The 18,661-nt window shown below is 54.0% G+C and overlaps 1 protein-coding gene across 5 annotated transcripts in view; it reads left to right on the forward strand.

Annotated features, from left to right (window-relative positions):
• The window catches only part of ARNT2 (aryl hydrocarbon receptor nuclear translocator 2), a 158,778-nt gene that overhangs the window by 69,060 nt on the left and 71,057 nt on the right, over nt 1-18,661 (forward strand). For all 5 annotated transcript variants that reach the window (XM_064569781.1, XM_064569780.1, XM_064569783.1 and 2 more), the window contains 2 exons: nt 16,091-16,193; nt 18,507-18,572. In XM_064569781.1, coding sequence (XP_064425851.1) covers nt 16,091-16,193; nt 18,507-18,572 — 169 coding nt within the window. The remainder of the gene's footprint in view (nt 1-16,090; nt 16,194-18,506; nt 18,573-18,661) is intronic.

Here is an 18,661-nt window from a genome sequence, read left to right on the forward strand (position 1 = left end):
AGCCGCGTGGAGGAGGGGGCGCGGGGCTCTCCAGCGTCCAGGAGGAGAAGCACCTTCTGGCAGCTCCTGAGAGCCGTGAGGGTGTCCTGATTAAGGGAGGGACGAGGTTAAGTGCTCCCAAATGGGTCAGTGTTGATATTTGCCATCCCCTTATCCATGCGTGCCTTGGGCTTGGGGACTCTCCATCTGGCTTTAAGTTCACCCGGAGATTTCACCACATCCACGAACCATGGGTGCGTTCCTTTGTAGTGCTAAGAATCACCTCCTCAAGATCTGTGCTCCGTGTTCTCATCTCTACCGTGGCTCTTCTTGAAACGAGCAACATCCAAGTAGTGCTTGAAAAGCAGCAGCTTTGTAATAAATAAGTTTAAAATCCCCAGCCCCTAAAACAGTGGTTCTCAATCTAGGCACACATCAGGATTTTATTGGCTCTTTTAGAACTTCGATGCCAGAGCTCCAGACTGTTTTCTCTGCATTCGACCCTGTTGTGGTGAAGTCCAGGCGTCTGTACTTTAAAAACAGCCCTGATGATCTCAGTGTCAGCCAAAGGTTGCGAACTACTGTACCCCCACCAGAAAAAAGACCCACAGAATAAAAGAGTGCAGCCCGATCTGTTTTAGAGCAGGACAGAAATTTCAGCAAGGTCAAAATAAAAAAGAAACAAAATGTAACAATGTCATCAGTCAGCAACACAGTTTGACAAACGAGCAGCGTGAGCTTTTAAACCCTCCTTGCAAGCCTTGAATTCTTAATGGACTATCTTTTGTCCTAACTCCGATGCCCGGGAAGTAAATAGACAAAGACTTCTTTTCTCTGTCTATAAAAGGAAACGATAACAAAAATAACCTACCAGTAGGATTGTTTTTAGGCAGATACAATTATTTTGAGTTACTTTAGGACGAATGAAAAGACAAACGGAATCATTGCTTCTTCCTGGTCTGATGCAGGTTTTAGTAATATTCTCACGTGATGACTGTATTTTGTAATGCTTTGGTTAAAAATAACTGGATTGCAGAAACTCCAGCAGGATCAAGAAAATTAAAATAGTTTCCTTCAGCCTCACTAAAAAAAGAGCCTATTTCTCTCTGAAATGTCATGACTCACACCCAATGGTGAAATAAAAATGCACATATAGCAGTGATCTTTCCTGTTTATTGCTTCCTCAGTAGAAGCTAATTGAGGAAAACATCTGTATTCCGTTTTCCCTTTATTTTTATAGATTCTTTTCTTACACACCAATGCAAAGCCTCGCCTGCCAGACGTTTACCCAGGCAGCGATCCGACGGGTGGCTTTCAGTTTCCCCCTTTCTGTTGATGACAGAAATTAGTCTCAAACGAGCTGTTTGCAATGTCATTCTTTAACCTTGGGTTGAGTGCACACATTCTGAGGACCTAGACTGAGAGCTCCACGTCGTGGGGACCTCAGACCTCACACGGGTCAGCTCGTCTGGGGGTCCCACGCTCCCTACAGAATGCGCCTAGGAAGTGCCCCCCTGGCCCCTTTGGGGTATGCGCAGCTGAGGAGCTCGCTGTGCCAGGAGACAGCCTGCTGTCATTCTGCTTCGGGATGACATGCTTGTGCTCCGTGTAAAGTCCCCCTTGGTCATCCCATCTCTGTGCCCAACAGCCCAGCTGACACTCTGGGATGGGACTGGGAATGTCCACACACCACCCAGCGTGCAAACGTGCAGACTCGGCCGTGGCCAGGGGGCGAGTTAAGAGCGTGGGCTTTGGAGCTAGATCTGCCACGGGGCCTGGTTTTACCCCAGACCACCGATCTCGGGGGCCCCATTTCCTGCTCAGGGTTGGCATGAGGATGGTGCCTAAGACAGCGTGCCGAGAGCTCAGTCAGAGCTGGTTGCCTTCCTTTTGTTGTGGCCGGCAGCCTTCGTCTGGGGCGAGTCTCGAGACACCAAGCCTGCATGGGGAGCACCCTTGGGGGGGCAGTCGGGGAGAAGCCGTGGAGGTCAGGGAAGGAGCCGGCCAAGATGCGGGTCAGGGAAGGTCTAGCATCAGCCTGATGCCGCAGGGAGGCTAGGTCGCACTAGAGGCTATTCTACGGGAGGCAAGAGAGCGGGCAGTCCTTGGTCACAGAGCGGGAGGGTGCGTGAAACTCCCAGGCATCCTCACGCCCGGGGCTTCCAAGCGGCCCCAAGGACAAGCCCCTGAGAAGATGCGGTGTGAGCTGTTGGCTGAAGCACCATCAGCAGCTGGGGCGGGGGTCTGCTGGTCAGCTTGGTGCGAGGGGCCTAGGGGTCTGCCAGGGGCGCCAGCAGTGTCCATGACAGGCCTGGAAGGCTGGGAGCCAGCCATGGGTGGAGATGGTGACCCCGGGCTTGCCCACAAGAGCAGCTGAGGCTCTGGGGCTGGAGCAGGAGCCCTACGGGCCCTTCTTTCCAGACCACCAGCTCCTCTTGGCTTGACCAGTGAGTCTTCATGGACGAAGGGGAAACCACTTTACAGGAGGCAGAGTGCACGTCTCCGTGTGATCCCACTGTTACTTACTCAGCATGGGCCAGAAAGTGCATGAGTAGGCCAGGCAAACACAGTCACTGTCCACGAAGGAGCTATCCGTGTGGCCGGGGGAGAACAGACAAACAGATGGTCATACAGTGAATGCAGAACGAAAGTGGTGAAGTGTTGTTCCAAAGGAGGCTACGAACATAGTAGTGGGGGCCCTCATTCCCGTGTTGGAAGTGGTGGGGGAGCAGGGCGAAGGCTGTCTGAGATGATGCTCAAACCGGGATCGGAGGATGTGGATGGATATCTCCATGGGTAGGGCCTGGGCACTTTCCCAGCTGCGGGGATGACATGTGGAAAGGCCCTGTGGCAGGAAGGTATCATCGAGTCTGGGGAGGTGACGGGGACCGTGGCGTGTGATGAGGGGGAGGCAGGGCCGGTGACATCTGCGGGGGACAACAGTATGCCTAGAATTTACCAAGAGCACAAGGAGCAGTCCCTGAAAGGATGCTGACACGATCTGATTTGCATTTTTATGCATAAAGACTTTCCTGGTGCGGGGGAGGAGATAGTTTTGTTTGGTTTTTGGAATCCAAGAAGAAGGGAAACGAGTGTTTACGTACTACATGAAGTCCCGTGTGACGTAACTTCACACATATTTCTTATTTAATCCCTCCTGACGAGCCTTTACTTATTTATTTACTTATTTACTTATTTTTGGCTTATGGATGTCTGGTTTCCAGCACCTTTGTTGAAAAGACTGTCCTTCCTCCAGTGAGGTGCCCTTGCTCCTTTGTCAAAAATCAGTTCTCTGTGTGTGTGTGTGGGGGGGGTCTGTTTCTAGACTCTGTGCTGGCCCTTCTACCTCACTGATCATACGCCAGTTCCATGCTGTCTTGATTTCCTGCTGCTTTGTCATGAAATCAGGCTGTGTTCATCTCCCTACGTTGTTCCTCTTTTCCAGAGGTATTTTGGTTCCTCCAGGTTCTTTACATGAATTACACAATCAGCTTGCCTGACCCTACAGAGAAGCCCGAAGGGAGCTTGACTGGGGTGCATCGAATCTACGGATCAGTTTGGCGAGAACTGACCTCTTGAGTCTTGTGACCCATGAACACAGTGCATTCCTCCATTTACGTGGTTTTCCTTTCATTTCTTTGAGCATTATTTTGTTATTGTCTGTGTATGGCCCTTGCACAGATTTATCTCTAAGTATTTTGTACTTTTTATGCCAATGTAGATTTTTTTTTTTTTTCAGTTTCTAATTGCTCAGTGATAGAATACAGAATTAGAATTCTTTTTCTTGCCCGATTGCACTATCTCGGACCTTTTTCATATGTGGAATATGGTGCAGAATGGAATTGGTGAGAGTGGGCATCTTTGTCTTTTTCCCGATTGTACAGAGAATTCAGTCTTTCATCATTCAATACTGAGCCAGCTTGAGTTTTCCATGGTTGTCCTTTATCAGCTTGAGTAAGTTCCCTCTGTTCCAAGTTTCCTGAGTGTTTTATGAGGAATGGGTGTTGGATTTTGTCAGATACTTTGATGGCATCTATTGTGATGACAGTGTGGTTTTTCCTTTTAGTTTGTTCATAGGGTGAATTACATTGTTTGATTTTTTAGAGTGAGCCAGTCTTTCATTCCTGAGATAAACCGCACTTGGATAATGATGTACTCCAATTTTTTTATGTTGGTGGGTTTGACTTGCTAACATTTTGCGTACGGATTCTTGTAGCTGGTCCGTGAGGGATGTGGGTCTGTGGTTTTCTCTGCTGTCCTGAATCCTGTCTTCTCACTCGGTGTTGACTCATGTGAGAAACTTGGTGTCATCCTCATCTCCCTCCCTCTGTACAAAATACCTCTCTTTATTTGGCTGGTTTTAAGGTTTTTCTCTTTGTAACTGGTGTTGAACAACTGGATTATGGTTCGCCTGAGTATGGTTTCCTTATGTTTATTGTACTTGGTATTCATTTAGCTTCTTTAATCTTTGGGCTTATGGTTTTCATCATATTTATAAGAAATACCAGCTTTTCGTTCTTCAGATGTTTCTCCTGTTCTCATCTTTCCCTACTGTGTCTGGGGTTCCAATTACAAGTGTATGAGATTGAGCGCCTTGTCCTGCAGCTCACGGATGGTCTCGTTATTTCTTTAAATCCCTTTTTATCTCTGTGTATTTCATTTTAAATAGTTCTTTTTTCTCTGTGTTCAAGTTCACTAATCTTTCCTTCTGAAATAGCTCATCTGGCCTTTTCTCCATCTTGTGTATTTTCCGTGTGAGACATTGCAGTTCCCGTGTCCAGAATTTCCATGAGGTACTCTCCCTTCCCGTCTTTCCGCTGATGCTCTCCTTGACCTCAGGTGTCTTCCTCACAGGCATGAGCTGATCAGTAGCCTGGTGCAGGCCCCGGGGGGTGTTCCGCATGTGCACCTCCCACCCTGGTTCTCCCAGCCTTGGCCCCCGGGGGTGCTAGTCCTGCGCTCAGCTGGCTCAGTCTGGGCCCCATCTGCCTGCGCTGCAGCCTGGGGTCCCCTCCAGCAGCGTCACTGTTGCCTGCCCTTGTTTGGGTTTCAAATTGGAAGTCATGTTTTGTTTTGTTTTGTTTTGTTTTTAATTTTTTTTTTTTTAAAGATTCCATTTATTTATTTGAGACAGAGAGAATGAGAGAGAGAGAGCATAAGAGGGGGGAGGCTCAGAGGGCGAAGCAGACTCGCTGCCGAGCAGGGAGCCCGATGCGGGACTCGATCCCGGGAGTCCAGGATCCTGACCTGAGCCGAAGGCAGTCGCTTAACCGACTGAGCCACCCAGGCGCCCAGAAGTCATGTTTTTCACCTAAGAGCAACCTTTCCTATCTCAGGTCATTTTCTTTTTATTCATGGAAGATCTCCGCACCACTGAGATGGGGTATTTCAGTATTGCCTGCTTTGCTGGAATGTGTTTCTTGGGCTGGGGCGGGGGGGCGGTGGAATTTGTTGTAATTTCTTAATTTCTCAGATGGCTTCCTTGTTAGATGCTGAATCTTCTCATGCGTTCAGCTAATCTGACCCCTTCCTCACCTTCTTATTCGTTCTCTGTTCCTAATGTGTGTTAAGAGTTGAAATGGTTTTGGGGAGTGTGTATTTCTTTGAAACTTCACTTTTCTAGATTGGGGCCCGGTTGTTGGGGGGCGGGGGGAGCTAGGAGGCTTCGGCAGGCTGCGGTGGGCGGCCGGGGTGGGCAGGGGCTCGGCCGCTCCTCTCACTGGAACGCCGGCCCTCAGAAGCGGCCGTTCTCCTTTTCACGGGGCAGGTTGGCTGCTGGAAGTCAAGGTGACACGAGAGCTCTGTCCCTGGCCTCTCTCTCCAGACCTGGGATCCTTTTCCTCTGCTTCCGGACTCCCTGGTCTCTTTCCTGCTTGCAGGCTTGCAGGCTTCTCCTGGGGGGTCCTTATATTTATTCCCAGGCAGCCCCTTCCTTTATATCTGTTGAACCACAGGGCTGCTCATATTCACCCCACCCTCCTACCTGCACTGTTCCTTGCAAAAATCCCTCCATGCTTCAGACCTCTTCAGGGCCCTTGGCACTGTTTTTCGGCATGGATGCAGATTTTTGTTGCTATTTTTGTATTTTTTGATCATTTCATTAGCAGTTTGAAGGCGAGGCCAGGCTTGGCCTGAAACCGCCTTCTGGACACGTCAGCCTGGGCTCCTTCCACGCGCCAGGCAGCCTTTCTGCAGCCAGGGAGGGAGAGGGGGGGTTAATCATTTACCGGTAAAATGAAAGCCCTCAGGCCTGCGTTTCTGGCATTTTTGTAGCATGATACCAGGAGAGGAATGTATTTCTTTCAAGCACACCCCAGCATATTCTAAACAAGATGAAGCATTTGTACTTTGGCCTGCAGATTAAATAGCAAAAGAGGCACTTGCTGAGGGGTGGGGGATGGGGGTGACAGGGGAGGGAGGACTGGGGGGGAGGACACAGGGGCCTGCGCTGGGGGGCAGGGGGGTGGTGGCGAGTTTGTAACTCAGAGCAGAGCTCTGGGTGGTGCTCCCGTGGTCGTCCTGCTGGAATGTGTGCCCTGGAGAAAGTCCGCAAGCTGTGGGCTTTCCAGAGGGCCCTGCGAGCCCGGTCATCGGTGGCAGAGGGGCTGCGGCCGGTCACCCACCGTGGAGCTCTGCTTCTCGGCATGGATGTGCCCCAGGGCTCATCCTGGCCTCTGACCGAGGGACACAGTTGTCTCCGCAATGCTCGGTGCAGACCTGCGCTGCCGCCCGCCCCTTGCCTGGCTAGCGTCTCCTTAGCGCCATCCCCAGATGGCAGGGTGGGGACGAGGAAGAACTGACACAGAAATCAGACTGCTGGGCAGCAGGGCTGCTTTTGAGTGTCAGTGGGGCCTGCTGGCGGCCGTTCAGTCCCTGTCGCCAGCCCTAATCTTGGGTCCCTTTGTCTTGTGCTGTTCCACGACCAGAGGCTGGAGTCCTAACCCGGAGGAGGGAGGGTTCCCTGCAGGCCCGTCCCTGCTCTCTGGAAACATTTCCCTCTCCGGGCTGGCCAGGAGCTGACTGGGATTGCTGTCGCCCACGGTCACAGCTTCCAGCCTGGACTCCGTCCCCGAGGCTGGCCATCTGTCTTCCCCTCTCTCGGGGATGGGCGGCATTAAATATTAATGCTAGTCTTCACAAGTGTTTGCTTCTAAAATCTAAATTATTGATAGCCTTACGTTTTAAAATACAAATCACGTGCATTTCCCCAGACAGTGCTGAAGCGGTTAGAAGTTTTGCTTTTACTGTAGGGCGTGGCCTTTGCGAAGGACACTCCAAATTCACTGCCAGCAACATGCAGGAACGGATGGGTCTCTCGGAAGCACATTTCAAGACATCTGGAGTGGCTGGCTCCCCTGCCTCTGGGTGGGTGACAGCAGGGCAGCCTGAGGCCTGGCTCCCCTGTGGGCTTCTGCCAACCCAGCTGTGGTCACCAGCCCCTCTCCCACCAAGCTGCAGCCGGATGGGACTCGGCCCCATTCTCGGGCCCACCCCCTCCCCCAGAAGCTTCCACGTATCCTCTTGGGACAGTGTTGTTCTGGAAAGAAGAATCTATGGCTCTGTGTGGTGTATTGCCCTCCCAGGGTGGTGGGACTGTCTTTTGTAGTCCATTTTTGCCCTAACTCACCACATCCCCACCCCCATGATCCCCTCCCAGCTTGAGTGGCGAGCATCCTGTGTGATGTGGGAGAAGTCCGCCAGAGTATGGTCTGGGAAGGTAGCATGCAGTGCAGCCTCCAAGGCGAGCTGGGAAAGGAAGCTTTCCCCGGTCGCTGTAGGAAACCATGTGTCCCTACAAAACCCCTATCAGACTCTAGTGCCAGTGTCCCTAGTGAATAAAGGACTGTGAACTGGCCAGTGGGGGACACACAGAGCCTGCCACTCACTTCCCCCGCCAAGGAGCCGAAGTCACTGCCACAGGGGCATCCCCGCCGGTCTTCCGGGACTGCGAACTCCGTGAACCCAGCTGGCCATGGGCTGAGCCCCTCCCTCTGTCCCAGGTCCCCCCTGTTGGGGGTCATGGCAGGCAGTATCTTCACAGGCTCCGCAGGGGTCCCACTCCTGGGTGTTCAGTCCAACATGCATCTCGGTTCTGCCGGGGAGGGATTTTACTGAAGTAATTAAAGCCCCAAGTCAGTTGACCTTAGAAAATGGAGATCATCCAAGTAAGTCTGACCCCATCTGAGAAGCCGTTTTAAAAAGCAGTTTTATCTAGTTGGTGACAGAAGGAAAGACAGAGATTCCTAGCACAGGGAGGACCCCACATACCATCGCTGGCTTTGACAATGGAGGGGGCTGGGAGTAGTGGTCTGGGGGGACCCCTCAGGCCCACCCACTGGGAGGAACTGGATCTGCCAGGAGCTTGAATGAGCCTGGGGCCAGGTTCCTACCCAGAAGCTCCAGAGACGAGCCCAGCCCGGCCACCAACTTGGTTTGGGCCTCGAGGGGCCCTGAGCGGAGAACCCAGTGAAGCCCACCTGGGACTTGGACCCGAAGAACGGCGCGCTAAGAGGCGTCTGTTGTTCTAAGCATCTGGGTTTGTGAGAATCTGCTACCTGGCAGGAGAGACGAGGCCGGGTACCACTCTGTTTAGGGCCACGAGGCTCCCAGAGCAATAAACAGGGCTCTTGGTTCACCTGCTCGAGAAGCTCACAGCCTGTCCTCCCCGTGAGATGATCGGGTGTGGATTTGGACGAGCAGAGCAGCGTCGCCAGGATGACAAGGGCTGTATCCTTGATGAGGGAAGCGAGAGGCAGAAAGGCTTGCTTTCCAGAGCAAGAATTTGAAGAGGGAAGCGGAAGGAAGGCCCTCTCCAGTATGTTCCATTTGGTCTCACCTTCGGGTTCATCCCCAAGTGCGAGCGACCAGCTGTCCTCCCGCATCTGAGTCCCGGGTGCTCCTGGCGCCGTTTGCCCCGGGCAGCTGAGGCCAGGGCGGGCCGAGGGTTTCCTCGAGGGGCTTCCTGACTCTGAGCACTGACTCCCCGCTTCCCGCACTGCGGGGCACTCGGGCGCTTTGTGCCCTTGTCGGGCGGAGCCAGGGACTGCATCGCTGGCACACCATTTCTTCCGAGGGGCTTTTTAGAGAACTGCCCCCTACCCCTAACGACAAGGGGTGCACCCGTCTAGGAGCAGCCGAGCCTGAGTGACAGGCAGGAAATAGCTGAGTTTCTCAACCTTCTGGGGGCGGGATCCATGCCTCACTCTGCAGTCACCTTGGAAAGAGGAACCATATGTATACCATCTGTCATCCGAACCTGAGCACTTTGGGAGTGAAAAGAGACTCTCCTAGTAACTATGCTGAGCCACAAAGCAAAGCCAGGACGGCCCCAGAGCATGCCTGCCCGGAGGGGTGCTGCCACTCCCCTAAATCCACCCACACGCGGACGCAGACCCACGCCCGCGAATCTCCTGGGGATGGCTGAGACAGGCTCGCGGAATCTAAAGGTGTCTGTAAAAACCAGAGAAAAAACTGAAAAAGCAATAAACACACACACACACACACACAAGAATTACCAGCGAACAAAGCCACCCTCGGATTTTCCCAGTCTAGGTGTGCAATGCTGAAGCAGGCAGAGGGCGGCCACCGTCCATGCAGTGGAGAGGGCCCTGCGCGTGGCCAGCCCCAGCGCGGAGAAATATTCCATCACCCACTTGCCGACAACTGCTTTCCCTGCTCTCGGGCTGGCCACACGCAGGGCCCTTCTCCCTGCTCCATGTTGGCACATCCCTGGAGCCTACTTTCCGGGTTGTGATGCGAATCACATGAAATTTTTTTTTTTTGAATGTTGTACTCAAGACTTTTTTTTTTTTTATTTAAATTCAATTAATTGACATATAGTGTATTACTGGTTTCAGAGGTAGAGGTCAGTGATTCATCTGCCATGTATAACACCCAGAGCTCATTCCATCCGTGCCCTCCCCAGTGCCCATCACCCTTACCCCATCCCCCCAACCCCCATCACACAAAATTATACACAGAAAATGTTTCGTGATACCTGGCCCCTAGTAAAATCCATAGTTAAAGTTAATCCCTTGTCCTTCCTCTTCTGTCAAAGGCCAGAGATGGTTGCATTTGTCTGGGCTGTTTGGTCGTAAGTGACAGAAACTAAAATGGAGTATTTTAGGTATAAAAAGGGGGGGTTTATTGGTAGCAGAGATTTGAACACCACGATGCTTCTCTTTCACCAACTGATGCCTTCATTCCTTTCGGAGAGTCAGTTTCATTGTCTCAGATCCAGTTCTCCATGAAGCTGGAGTCGTTGCCGCTGAAAAAGCTATGCTCACATCCCTAAACAAAAAGCAAGAGGAGAGGTGGGAATGGTCGCGTTTTGCCTGTGGAGGACTCTGATTGGCCTGGCCGGATCATGTCCTAACTTGGGAACCAATCACTATGGACAGAGGAGGAATGAGGTACTATGATTGGCCCAGCTTGTGTCAGGTGCCCAGCGCTCAACCAATCACTGTGGCCGGGGAGGTGGGCTCGTGTAGGAAGAGGGCAGATCCTGTCCTGACTTTGGTAATAAAGGCACAGCAGGAGAGCGTTGCGATGGGGGAGGTCTGGGACAACTCTGTTGCCTGCTCTGAGCCCCTTCTTCTGCTATGGGAAGGAAATAGTTTGACCATAGCTGGAGAACTGGCGTGTGTGCCCTCGGTCACGCCCAGACACCTGCCAGAGGGAATGGAACCCGCGGGAAAGGCAGGGGCCTCGGGAGCAGGAGGCTCAGTGGGTGCAGCTCTGTGCAGGGGCCTCGGGAGCAGGAGGCTCAGTGGGTGCAGCTCTGTGCAGGTCCCTCGGGAGCAGGCCCCGTAGGCACCGCTTGGATTCCTGTGCTGGGGGCGTGTTCCTGCGTGCAGGTGGCTGGGGTCAGCCTTGGAGGACAAGAACACGTTGTCCCTGGAACAGCAACCAACGTCCCTTCCAGCCTCGGGGCCCCATTCGGGGGCCACATGTCTTTGGAACAACATCCAATAGTGTCCATCACCGGGCGGTCGCTTTTGTTGATAATAATTTTCCCATGTTCCCCTCCCTTGCTGTTTTGCTCTTTCTTCTTTTTAAACCAAGATGAGATGTTTCCAGTTTTCTTAAGGATTCTTTTGATGAAATAATTCTAATTTATATTTGTACTTCTCCTGTAGCCTGGGGAGCTGTTTTATGAAGCACAAAGCCTTCTTTTGTGATCTTGTCCAAGACAAACTTCTGATTCTTCTTTTTTTAAAAAAGTAACTGCTGATCTAAATAATGCTTAAAAATCAGCTTACTGAAAACTGACGGAAGGGCCCTTTGCCCACAGAGAAAGGTGCTCTGTCGTTGGAATCTGTGAGCATTCTTCCAAACTAGCAGTCAGCAAATGTTTTTTGTCAAGGGCCGGGTAGTCGAGATGTTTGGCTTTCTGAGTCCTATAGTTTCTTTCATAACTACTCAGCCTGACCATCATAATAGGAAAGTAGCCGGAGACAGTAAATAAATCAGTAAATGTCTGTGGCCGGGTTCCAATAAGTATTTAAGTAACAGGGAGAGTGAGCCAGGTCGGGGTCAGATGTCACAGTTTGCCAACTCCTGTTCTAGGGCATTTTATGCTTTCGACTTAGAAAAATTGTCTTTGAAATCCCTGGGATGTGTCATAATTCTCCCCGTGTCATGGATTGGAAACACGGAGTGGAGTCCAGAACTCACCATAGGTTCACGCAAGGCTTAGAGTAGACCAGGTGTTGGTGTTGACAGCCTATCCACATGTGATGCAGTAATTCCATTTTTGGGAGTCTGTCCTAAGATGGTATGGATATATATATATTTTTTTTCCACCCATTTACTGATCACAGCATTATTTGCCATGTGGAAAGCCTGGGAATAACTTCGTGTCCAATGGTAAATCATCTATGCAAAATGATGCTTTAGAGCCTTTCAAATAACGTTCATGGTTACATTCTTCTGAGTTTATGTTGTGACATAAGGTGGGAAAATACATACCGCGGCACCTCAGTTGATGAAAAAAAGAGTAGGCATGCGTAGAAAAAGATTTTCAGGAAATATGCCCAACTGTTAATAGTGTTTTTCTCTGGACAGGAAGATTGTCTGGGGTTTTTACTGTGCGTGTGTGTATGTGTGCGCATATTTGATTTTTCCAAAAGACTACTTTAGTTTTAGAATAAAAGCACTTTAAGGGGAAATTAAGTAGCTCTTCAACCTTTAAGCCAGAGACAGTGTTGTATGCAGTATTCTAGAACCTTCCAGAATGCCCTCTTCACTCAGAGAAGCCTGGAGGCCAGGGCTGGGCTGATTGTAGGGGAGTCCCCCCCGACCTATGGCGCTCCAGTCCAGGGCGCCGTTGTCATCTTGGAGCTCACGGGGTTGCTGCCTGGAGTCGCCAACTGCTTATATTCTCATTCTTGAAGGGGGTTGATTGAGCTTCTGCATGTAAGTCTTCAGCTCTCCACATAACCTTCAGAACAGGCATGTCTGGTCCTGACTTCCACTTGCGAGAACATGGAGCAGCCTGCTCAAACCCCCATAACCCACTCACACAGGGGCTGCGCCTCTGATCCTGGCTGCCTCTTCATTCTGGAATAGGATACTTCAGGCTGGGGCTCTGCCATTCACTCACAAATGGTTCTCCTCCGTGCATCAAGTCCAGAAAAACATCTGCTCCCACAGCTGCTGCTTGTGTGGGAAGATGGCTGGGCCTCTGGGCCACAGCCGGCCATGGTTCCCCGTGGGCCCTGCTCGCTCTGAGAGCGGATCCACAGATCCACGCCCGGAAGGAAGCTCATCACTTACATACGAAAGGAAGCCCACAGGTGTTGAGGGCTCAGATGCTGGACTCTTGGTGACGCGGGGGACCAGAGTGGGAGGACTACCAGCATGTTCGAATATAAAATTTTGGGTGCCTCATATTCCAGAACGTCATGGTGGGAGAGGTGGCTGCCATTGGGAGGAGGGCAAGCACTGAGTGGGGATGTTGGGGGATCCTCCACGTGGGTGCTGGGACCAAGTCCGATGACAGGCAGGCCTGGAGGTGAAGAGAAAGACGTGTAACGAGCTGGAGTCTGATGTGGACGAGGAGTGACCTGCGGGTGGGAAGACCGAGAAGTAGCAGGTGCTCCAGGCAGACTCATGAGTCTGGAAGGAGCTGCGGGTTATAGACAGGAGTGCCGTGTGGAAGGGCTCTGGGGCCAGAGGAAGAGGCAGGCCCACTTCTGACCACGTGGCATCTGGGTTATGGGAGGGTACGCCTCCTCTCTGGAAGACATGCTGCTGGGGAAGCAGTCAGTCGGGCTGGTCTGCTAACTTGGGGTTCAGGGAACTTCTGAAAGAAGCCGAGGGTGTAGGAGTCTGTCTGTTGCAGAATGGGCATTCCAGAGAGCACCCCAGAGGGGAGGAGGGGAGCAGGGATCATGCATGAGGAGTACAGAGATGAGAGGTGGCCGCGTGGCTGGGGGTTCAGCATCCGCCGAGGGGAGCAGGCTGGGATTGATTGGTAGTGGGGCCGCTCTGGGACAGCATTGCAGAGTGAGTCCTCCGACCCCGGGGATGAGGTTGGACTCTGGAAGGAGTCGGAGTGATTGTGCTTTGAGGGACCCACTGGGACCAGCCCTGGGAATCCAGCCCCATGGTTCTAAGCAGACCCGAGGGTTCTGTGGGCCAGGAGAGAAGACTGGAAGCAAAGCGCGTAGCAGCCATGGCTCCGTGTCCCCTTCCCTGCAGGGGAGCCCCATTGCAAGTAAGCCCGATGCCCCGTTGCTGGTGGGACGGAGCGTGATCCCCGGTCCCCTTTCCCGGGACTCACTGCCCGGTGTTGGGGGGCGGCCACTTGCCTCCGTACGTCTCCGCTGCTTTCAGATTTGTCAAAAACCCAGTTTCGTGGACCACCTTTCAGGAACACATCCGCTGTATAAAGCTAAGCGTGCTTTCCCCCAAGGAGCCTGGAGAGGGGGCTCCCTGTGCCCGAGGAAACTGGAGAAGCACACAGAGAAACAAACGTGGCAGCCATCGTCTCTCGGGGTCCTTTGCAGATCATGGAAACGTGTTTTCTCATTTCCTCGTATTCCAGGGCTCGTGTGTTATGCAGCCGTGGTTTATTTTCAGAGCACACTTTGGAATTTGACAGACTCTCAGGCTGGCCTGCTTCACAGCTGAAACCACTTGCCATTTGGTCGATGATACAGTGAGTGACAGTTTCCCCTGGAAACAGCCGCAAGGAGCAGCCGTCTGCGAGTGGACAGACAGGTGTCAGCCCTGGGGCGGCCGCTGCCCGGGGCCCCCGCTCGGGCAGCGCCACAGCCCTTGGCAGACGGGGCGCGGGCCTCTCCGCGGGGCTCAAGTCTGGTGGGCGCGTCCTGCCTGAAGATGATCGGGCCACCGTGGGCACGGCCGTGCACCCGCTACCGTTGTGGGTGCTGGGGGGGCACAGCCCGCGAGGCACCAGCTCCAGCCCAGGGAGAGCCCCCCAGGCGCTGGCCCCCCCACCCCATACACCCTCTCCTCCTGGCGCAGTGAGACCCTGGCCTCGGGGGGGTCTTCCTCAGGGCCCTTGTAATTTCAAGTGATGGGAACCCATTGAGTGATTTGTTGCAAAGGGGTGGGTCTCTGGTCATGTTTTTATTCCTACTCTGCGTTATTTTTGTTTAGAGCATTTATCCCCACCTGACAGCGTCCCCGCTTCCCTCCCCCGCCCCCCCATCCTGTTCTTTGGGTTTTGCGGTCTGTTTACCTGCTAGACTCTCATGTCCTCTGCCTGATTAACTCTGTGCTTCTAGGGCGCCCAGCAGATTGTAGGCATTTAATAAATGCAGGGGTAAGTTGGGACAATAAGCAGGAGGTGGGCGAAGGGAAGGGGGAGCTACTGGGAAGGCCCAGAGCCTCAGGAGGCAGAGCAGCACAAGGGGGTGGGTAGGGACAGCGAGCTGGCTGAGCTGGGCGGGGTTGGAGCAGCGGGGCAAGGGGCAGACGGGGTGTGGCAGGTGCAGCCCCAGAGGCCAGATCTGGGGGGGCCCCTCACGGTGGGCAGAAGGACTTGGGGTTTATTGAGAATCTGTAGTGGGGAGCATGGAAGATTTTCAAGGAGTGTGACGTCATCGTTTGAGATCACACACCATCACCGCAATCCTGAGCACGAGATCTGACGCCTCCATTTTGCAGAAAAAGAGAAAACAAACAAAGCCACCATGGGCCAGCAAGGCTGAGTGCCCGGGTCACACGCGTGATGGAGCCGTGGCCGTTTGGTGTTGTAGAGGGAGACTTCTGTAGGATGCCGGAGGGCGGGCCATGGGGCAAGGCCCAGGCGGGACAGGGCCAAGTTCCAAAGCACCCCGTGAGGAGCTCCCATAGGCGGGCAGTCAGGTGCATGCTGTGGGCACAGCCGGGGGCCATGTGCGAGGCGCCCCGGCAGGAGGCTGGAGGCTGGGAGCCCGTGAGTCTCCATTGAGGGATGGCAGGCAGGCAGAGGAGATGGACAGACCGGTGGGCGTGCAGGGGGTGACAGAGGGGAGGACTCCCACAGGGCGTCTGGCCTTCCGAGCTTGACTTGTGTGTGGATGGCGGTGCATTTGCTGACGTTGGGGAGGAGTGGGAGGTGCTGGTGATGGTCGGGGGCCGGGGGGATGGAGGGGTGGTGCTAGAGGCGTGTGCACGGGATTATCAGCGTCATCCAGGCCGCCATCCCTGGAGTGGGTAAAATTGGTCGGGGTGCCCAGGGGGAGGAGACTCAGTGGCCCAGCTGAGGTCACTGAGGGGTGAGGGGAGGGAGGAGAGGAGCGGAGACCAAGGAAAGTGGGTGTTGGGATCAGCAACAAGGAAGTTTCTGGCAACTTTGGCAAATGCTGTCTCCATGAAGTGATGGGGAGAAACCAACTTGGAATCACTCCAGACGGTGGCATCCGAAGGAGCGGGAACAGCAGGTGTAGACAGCCCTCCGAAGAAGACGGGGCATTTAGAACCATATGGATTTTGTGGCTGCGCGTGTTCCCAGACAGAATGCTGGGGATCCAAGAAACAATTTGCGCAGCCCTGTCTGTCCTCATTTGCAGGGTGTTTGGAGAAAGCTCTCCCCCCGCCCCGACCCCGCACCCCCATCGAAGGCAGAGGCTTACACCTGTGTCTCTCTCTCACTTAGGCCGGATCCTGGACCTGAAGACGGGGACGGTCAAGAAAGAGGGGCAGCAGTCTTCCATGAGGATGTGCATGGGCTCACGGAGGTCCTTCATCTGCAGGATGAGGTGTGTGGGGGGCCGGGGGGCCGTGGCTGTGGGTGGTCCACTCCTTCTGTCCTGCCATGGGCTCTGCTGCTGCCCCACATCGGGGTCCCAGCTGTGGCCTGCGAGCCTGCAGCCCCCGCGGTCCATCTGGGAGGACCCTCGTCCCTCATCCTCCCGTCGCACTTTGCCTGACTTCCCGCCGCGTTCTGCCCACTCCCGGGTTGGCTTCCCCTGTCCCCTAGGTCTCAACTTTCTACCGGTTCTTCAAGCTGCATTTCTCAACATAGTTTATGTAAGATCGGTCGGTTTCATAGTTTTGGGTTTCCTGTGCCAAATCGTACATTTTAATTAGAATTTAAGTTTGATACTGTGGATTGATGTTCTCGGTGTAAATATCTCGGTTCTGCGAGTGCCCCGAGTTAGCCTCCCTGAGCCCCCGTGGCCTGCAGCAGAGTGTGGCTGGCACATGGCTGCTGAGGACATGCAGGAGTGACTGACCTTGGGGGTAATTAGAGAAGTTTCTGTCCCTGAAGAGGAAAGAACTGGGGTTTTGAGACTTCACGTCCAGCTGAGACCGTCCTATACCCCGAGGCCCTGTCGGGAGTGGGCGGGAGGTGCCTGACAGGGAGTCTGCCTGGTGTGTGGGATTCTGGAGGCTCTAAAACGAGGTGATGGTTCTCATTCATTCATTCAGTTATTCGACACATTTATATTGCGGGCCTACCTGCACCAGGTGGTTGTCAAGGTGCCAGGGCTCAGCACGGAATAAAGCAAACAAAACCCCCGAGCGTCTAGAGCATCGCTTCAGTCAGGGAGACGGAAGTACCACGTAGATACTTGAAATGCCCGATGGTGGTGAGTGCTGTTGAGGAAAATGAAACAAATGGAAGAAGGACTGGGAAGGAGTAGGAGTTACTAGTTTATGTGTTAGTTTGTAGGTAGATGAGGGGAGCTCCCATTGATACGGTGACATCTTGAGTGGAGACCTGGGCCTGTCTGGGGAAAGAAAACACCAGGTAGAGGGAACAGCAAGTGCAAAGGCCCTGAGGCAGGGATGTTCTCGTCATGCTCGAGGAACCAGAAGGCCACTCTCGTGGAGCAGAGTGAACAGGGCGTGATGAGGGGAACGGTCGTCAGTAAGGTTGGGACGTCTGATAGTCGTAAGACACCAGCTTTTACTCTGAATGAGATGGGAGGCCATTGGCACGACACACGGGTCGGCAGGGCACGCCCATGCCAGCAGCCCCAAGCCGTCCCCCCGAGAATGCCCTCCCTGGGAGCGTCTGTGAGTAGCCTCCATGCCGTGAGCACTGCCCCATCACGACAACTCAGGCAGCCCCCTCCCTGCCCTGGGGGGCTCCGGGGGGCACCATCCAGGTGGCGCCACACGACCCGGATTCACCTGTGAGGCGGGTGGCACTGCCGTCTGCCGAGCGCACGACCTTGCCCTCCAAATAAAGTGGGTTAGTTTTAGGAAGGTGCTGAGAGCCAGGCGAGCTCGCCCAGGCGGCGGGGTCCTGCATTGGCCCTGCTGGGGGGACACGCGTGTGCCGGCAGCGGCCCCAGGGCTCAGAGGACAGTTGGACCCTTACCGTGGCCGTGCTGGGTAGGAAGACATCCAGAGCGTTAGCTGTCGTGGAGTTGGGAACAGGGAGCCCACGTGAGGCGGGGTAGACCAAGTGGCTACCAGCTCTGGCCACGGTGCAGACCAGGCTGTTCAGAGCCTGGGGGCCATGGAGGAGAGAGGCGGGAAAGGCCCCCCCAGAGTGGCCTGGCCTCCCTGGAAGGACCCTTGGAAAGGCTGCTCTGCCCTCTGTCCCCACTCTGCCCTTTGCCATCAGGGGCCATGGCGGCCCTGTTACTCCAGCAGAACGGGGCAGGTGGGAGGGAGGGTCCCACGACTGCAGCCCAAGCCCGAGAAGATGTTTCTTGTCACCAGCGGGCACCATGTGTTTTGAGTTGCTGTCTCTGCTGAGGCGTGAAGAGACGCTACCGCGGTCATCCCCCACTTCCCTGCTTTCCCAAAAGCCACCCAGTGCCACAGACATGAGTCTGCAGCTTGGAGCGTGGCCAAGATCCCCTGGAGTCCTTCTGTGTCTCCAGCCTCCGGGCTGGGCCCCGAGCATTGCCCAGTGGGTCGCACTGCCCTGGCCTTCAGGGACGATCCAGGTCCCCGGGCGCGCAAGCCCGCTTCGACACTTTGGAAGGGAACCAGCTGTTGGGCTCACCCGGATCGGTGTGTGAGCATCAGATCAGACCCACCTTTCTGACTGCAACACTCCGGGCTTCATAAACTTGGGTCTTTACTCATTGTAATGATTTCTCGAATCTCAGGTGTGGAAACGCTCCTTTGGATCACCTCCCTCTAAACAGAATAACCACCATGAGGAAAAGGTTCAGGTCAGTAGGCTTTTCTGATGTGTGTTTAGGGCCACGCTGCTAGAAAGCCTAAGTGCGCTGAGCTGGGGGGGTGGCGGGACCTGAAGAGG

This window comes from Mirounga angustirostris, unplaced genomic scaffold (genome assembly GCF_029215605.1).
Source record: "Mirounga angustirostris isolate CCGP_5_RB_7025 unplaced genomic scaffold, mMirAng1.0.hap1 SCAF_9, whole genome shotgun sequence".
NCBI classification, from domain to species: domain Eukaryota; kingdom Metazoa; phylum Chordata; class Mammalia; order Carnivora; family Phocidae; genus Mirounga; species Mirounga angustirostris.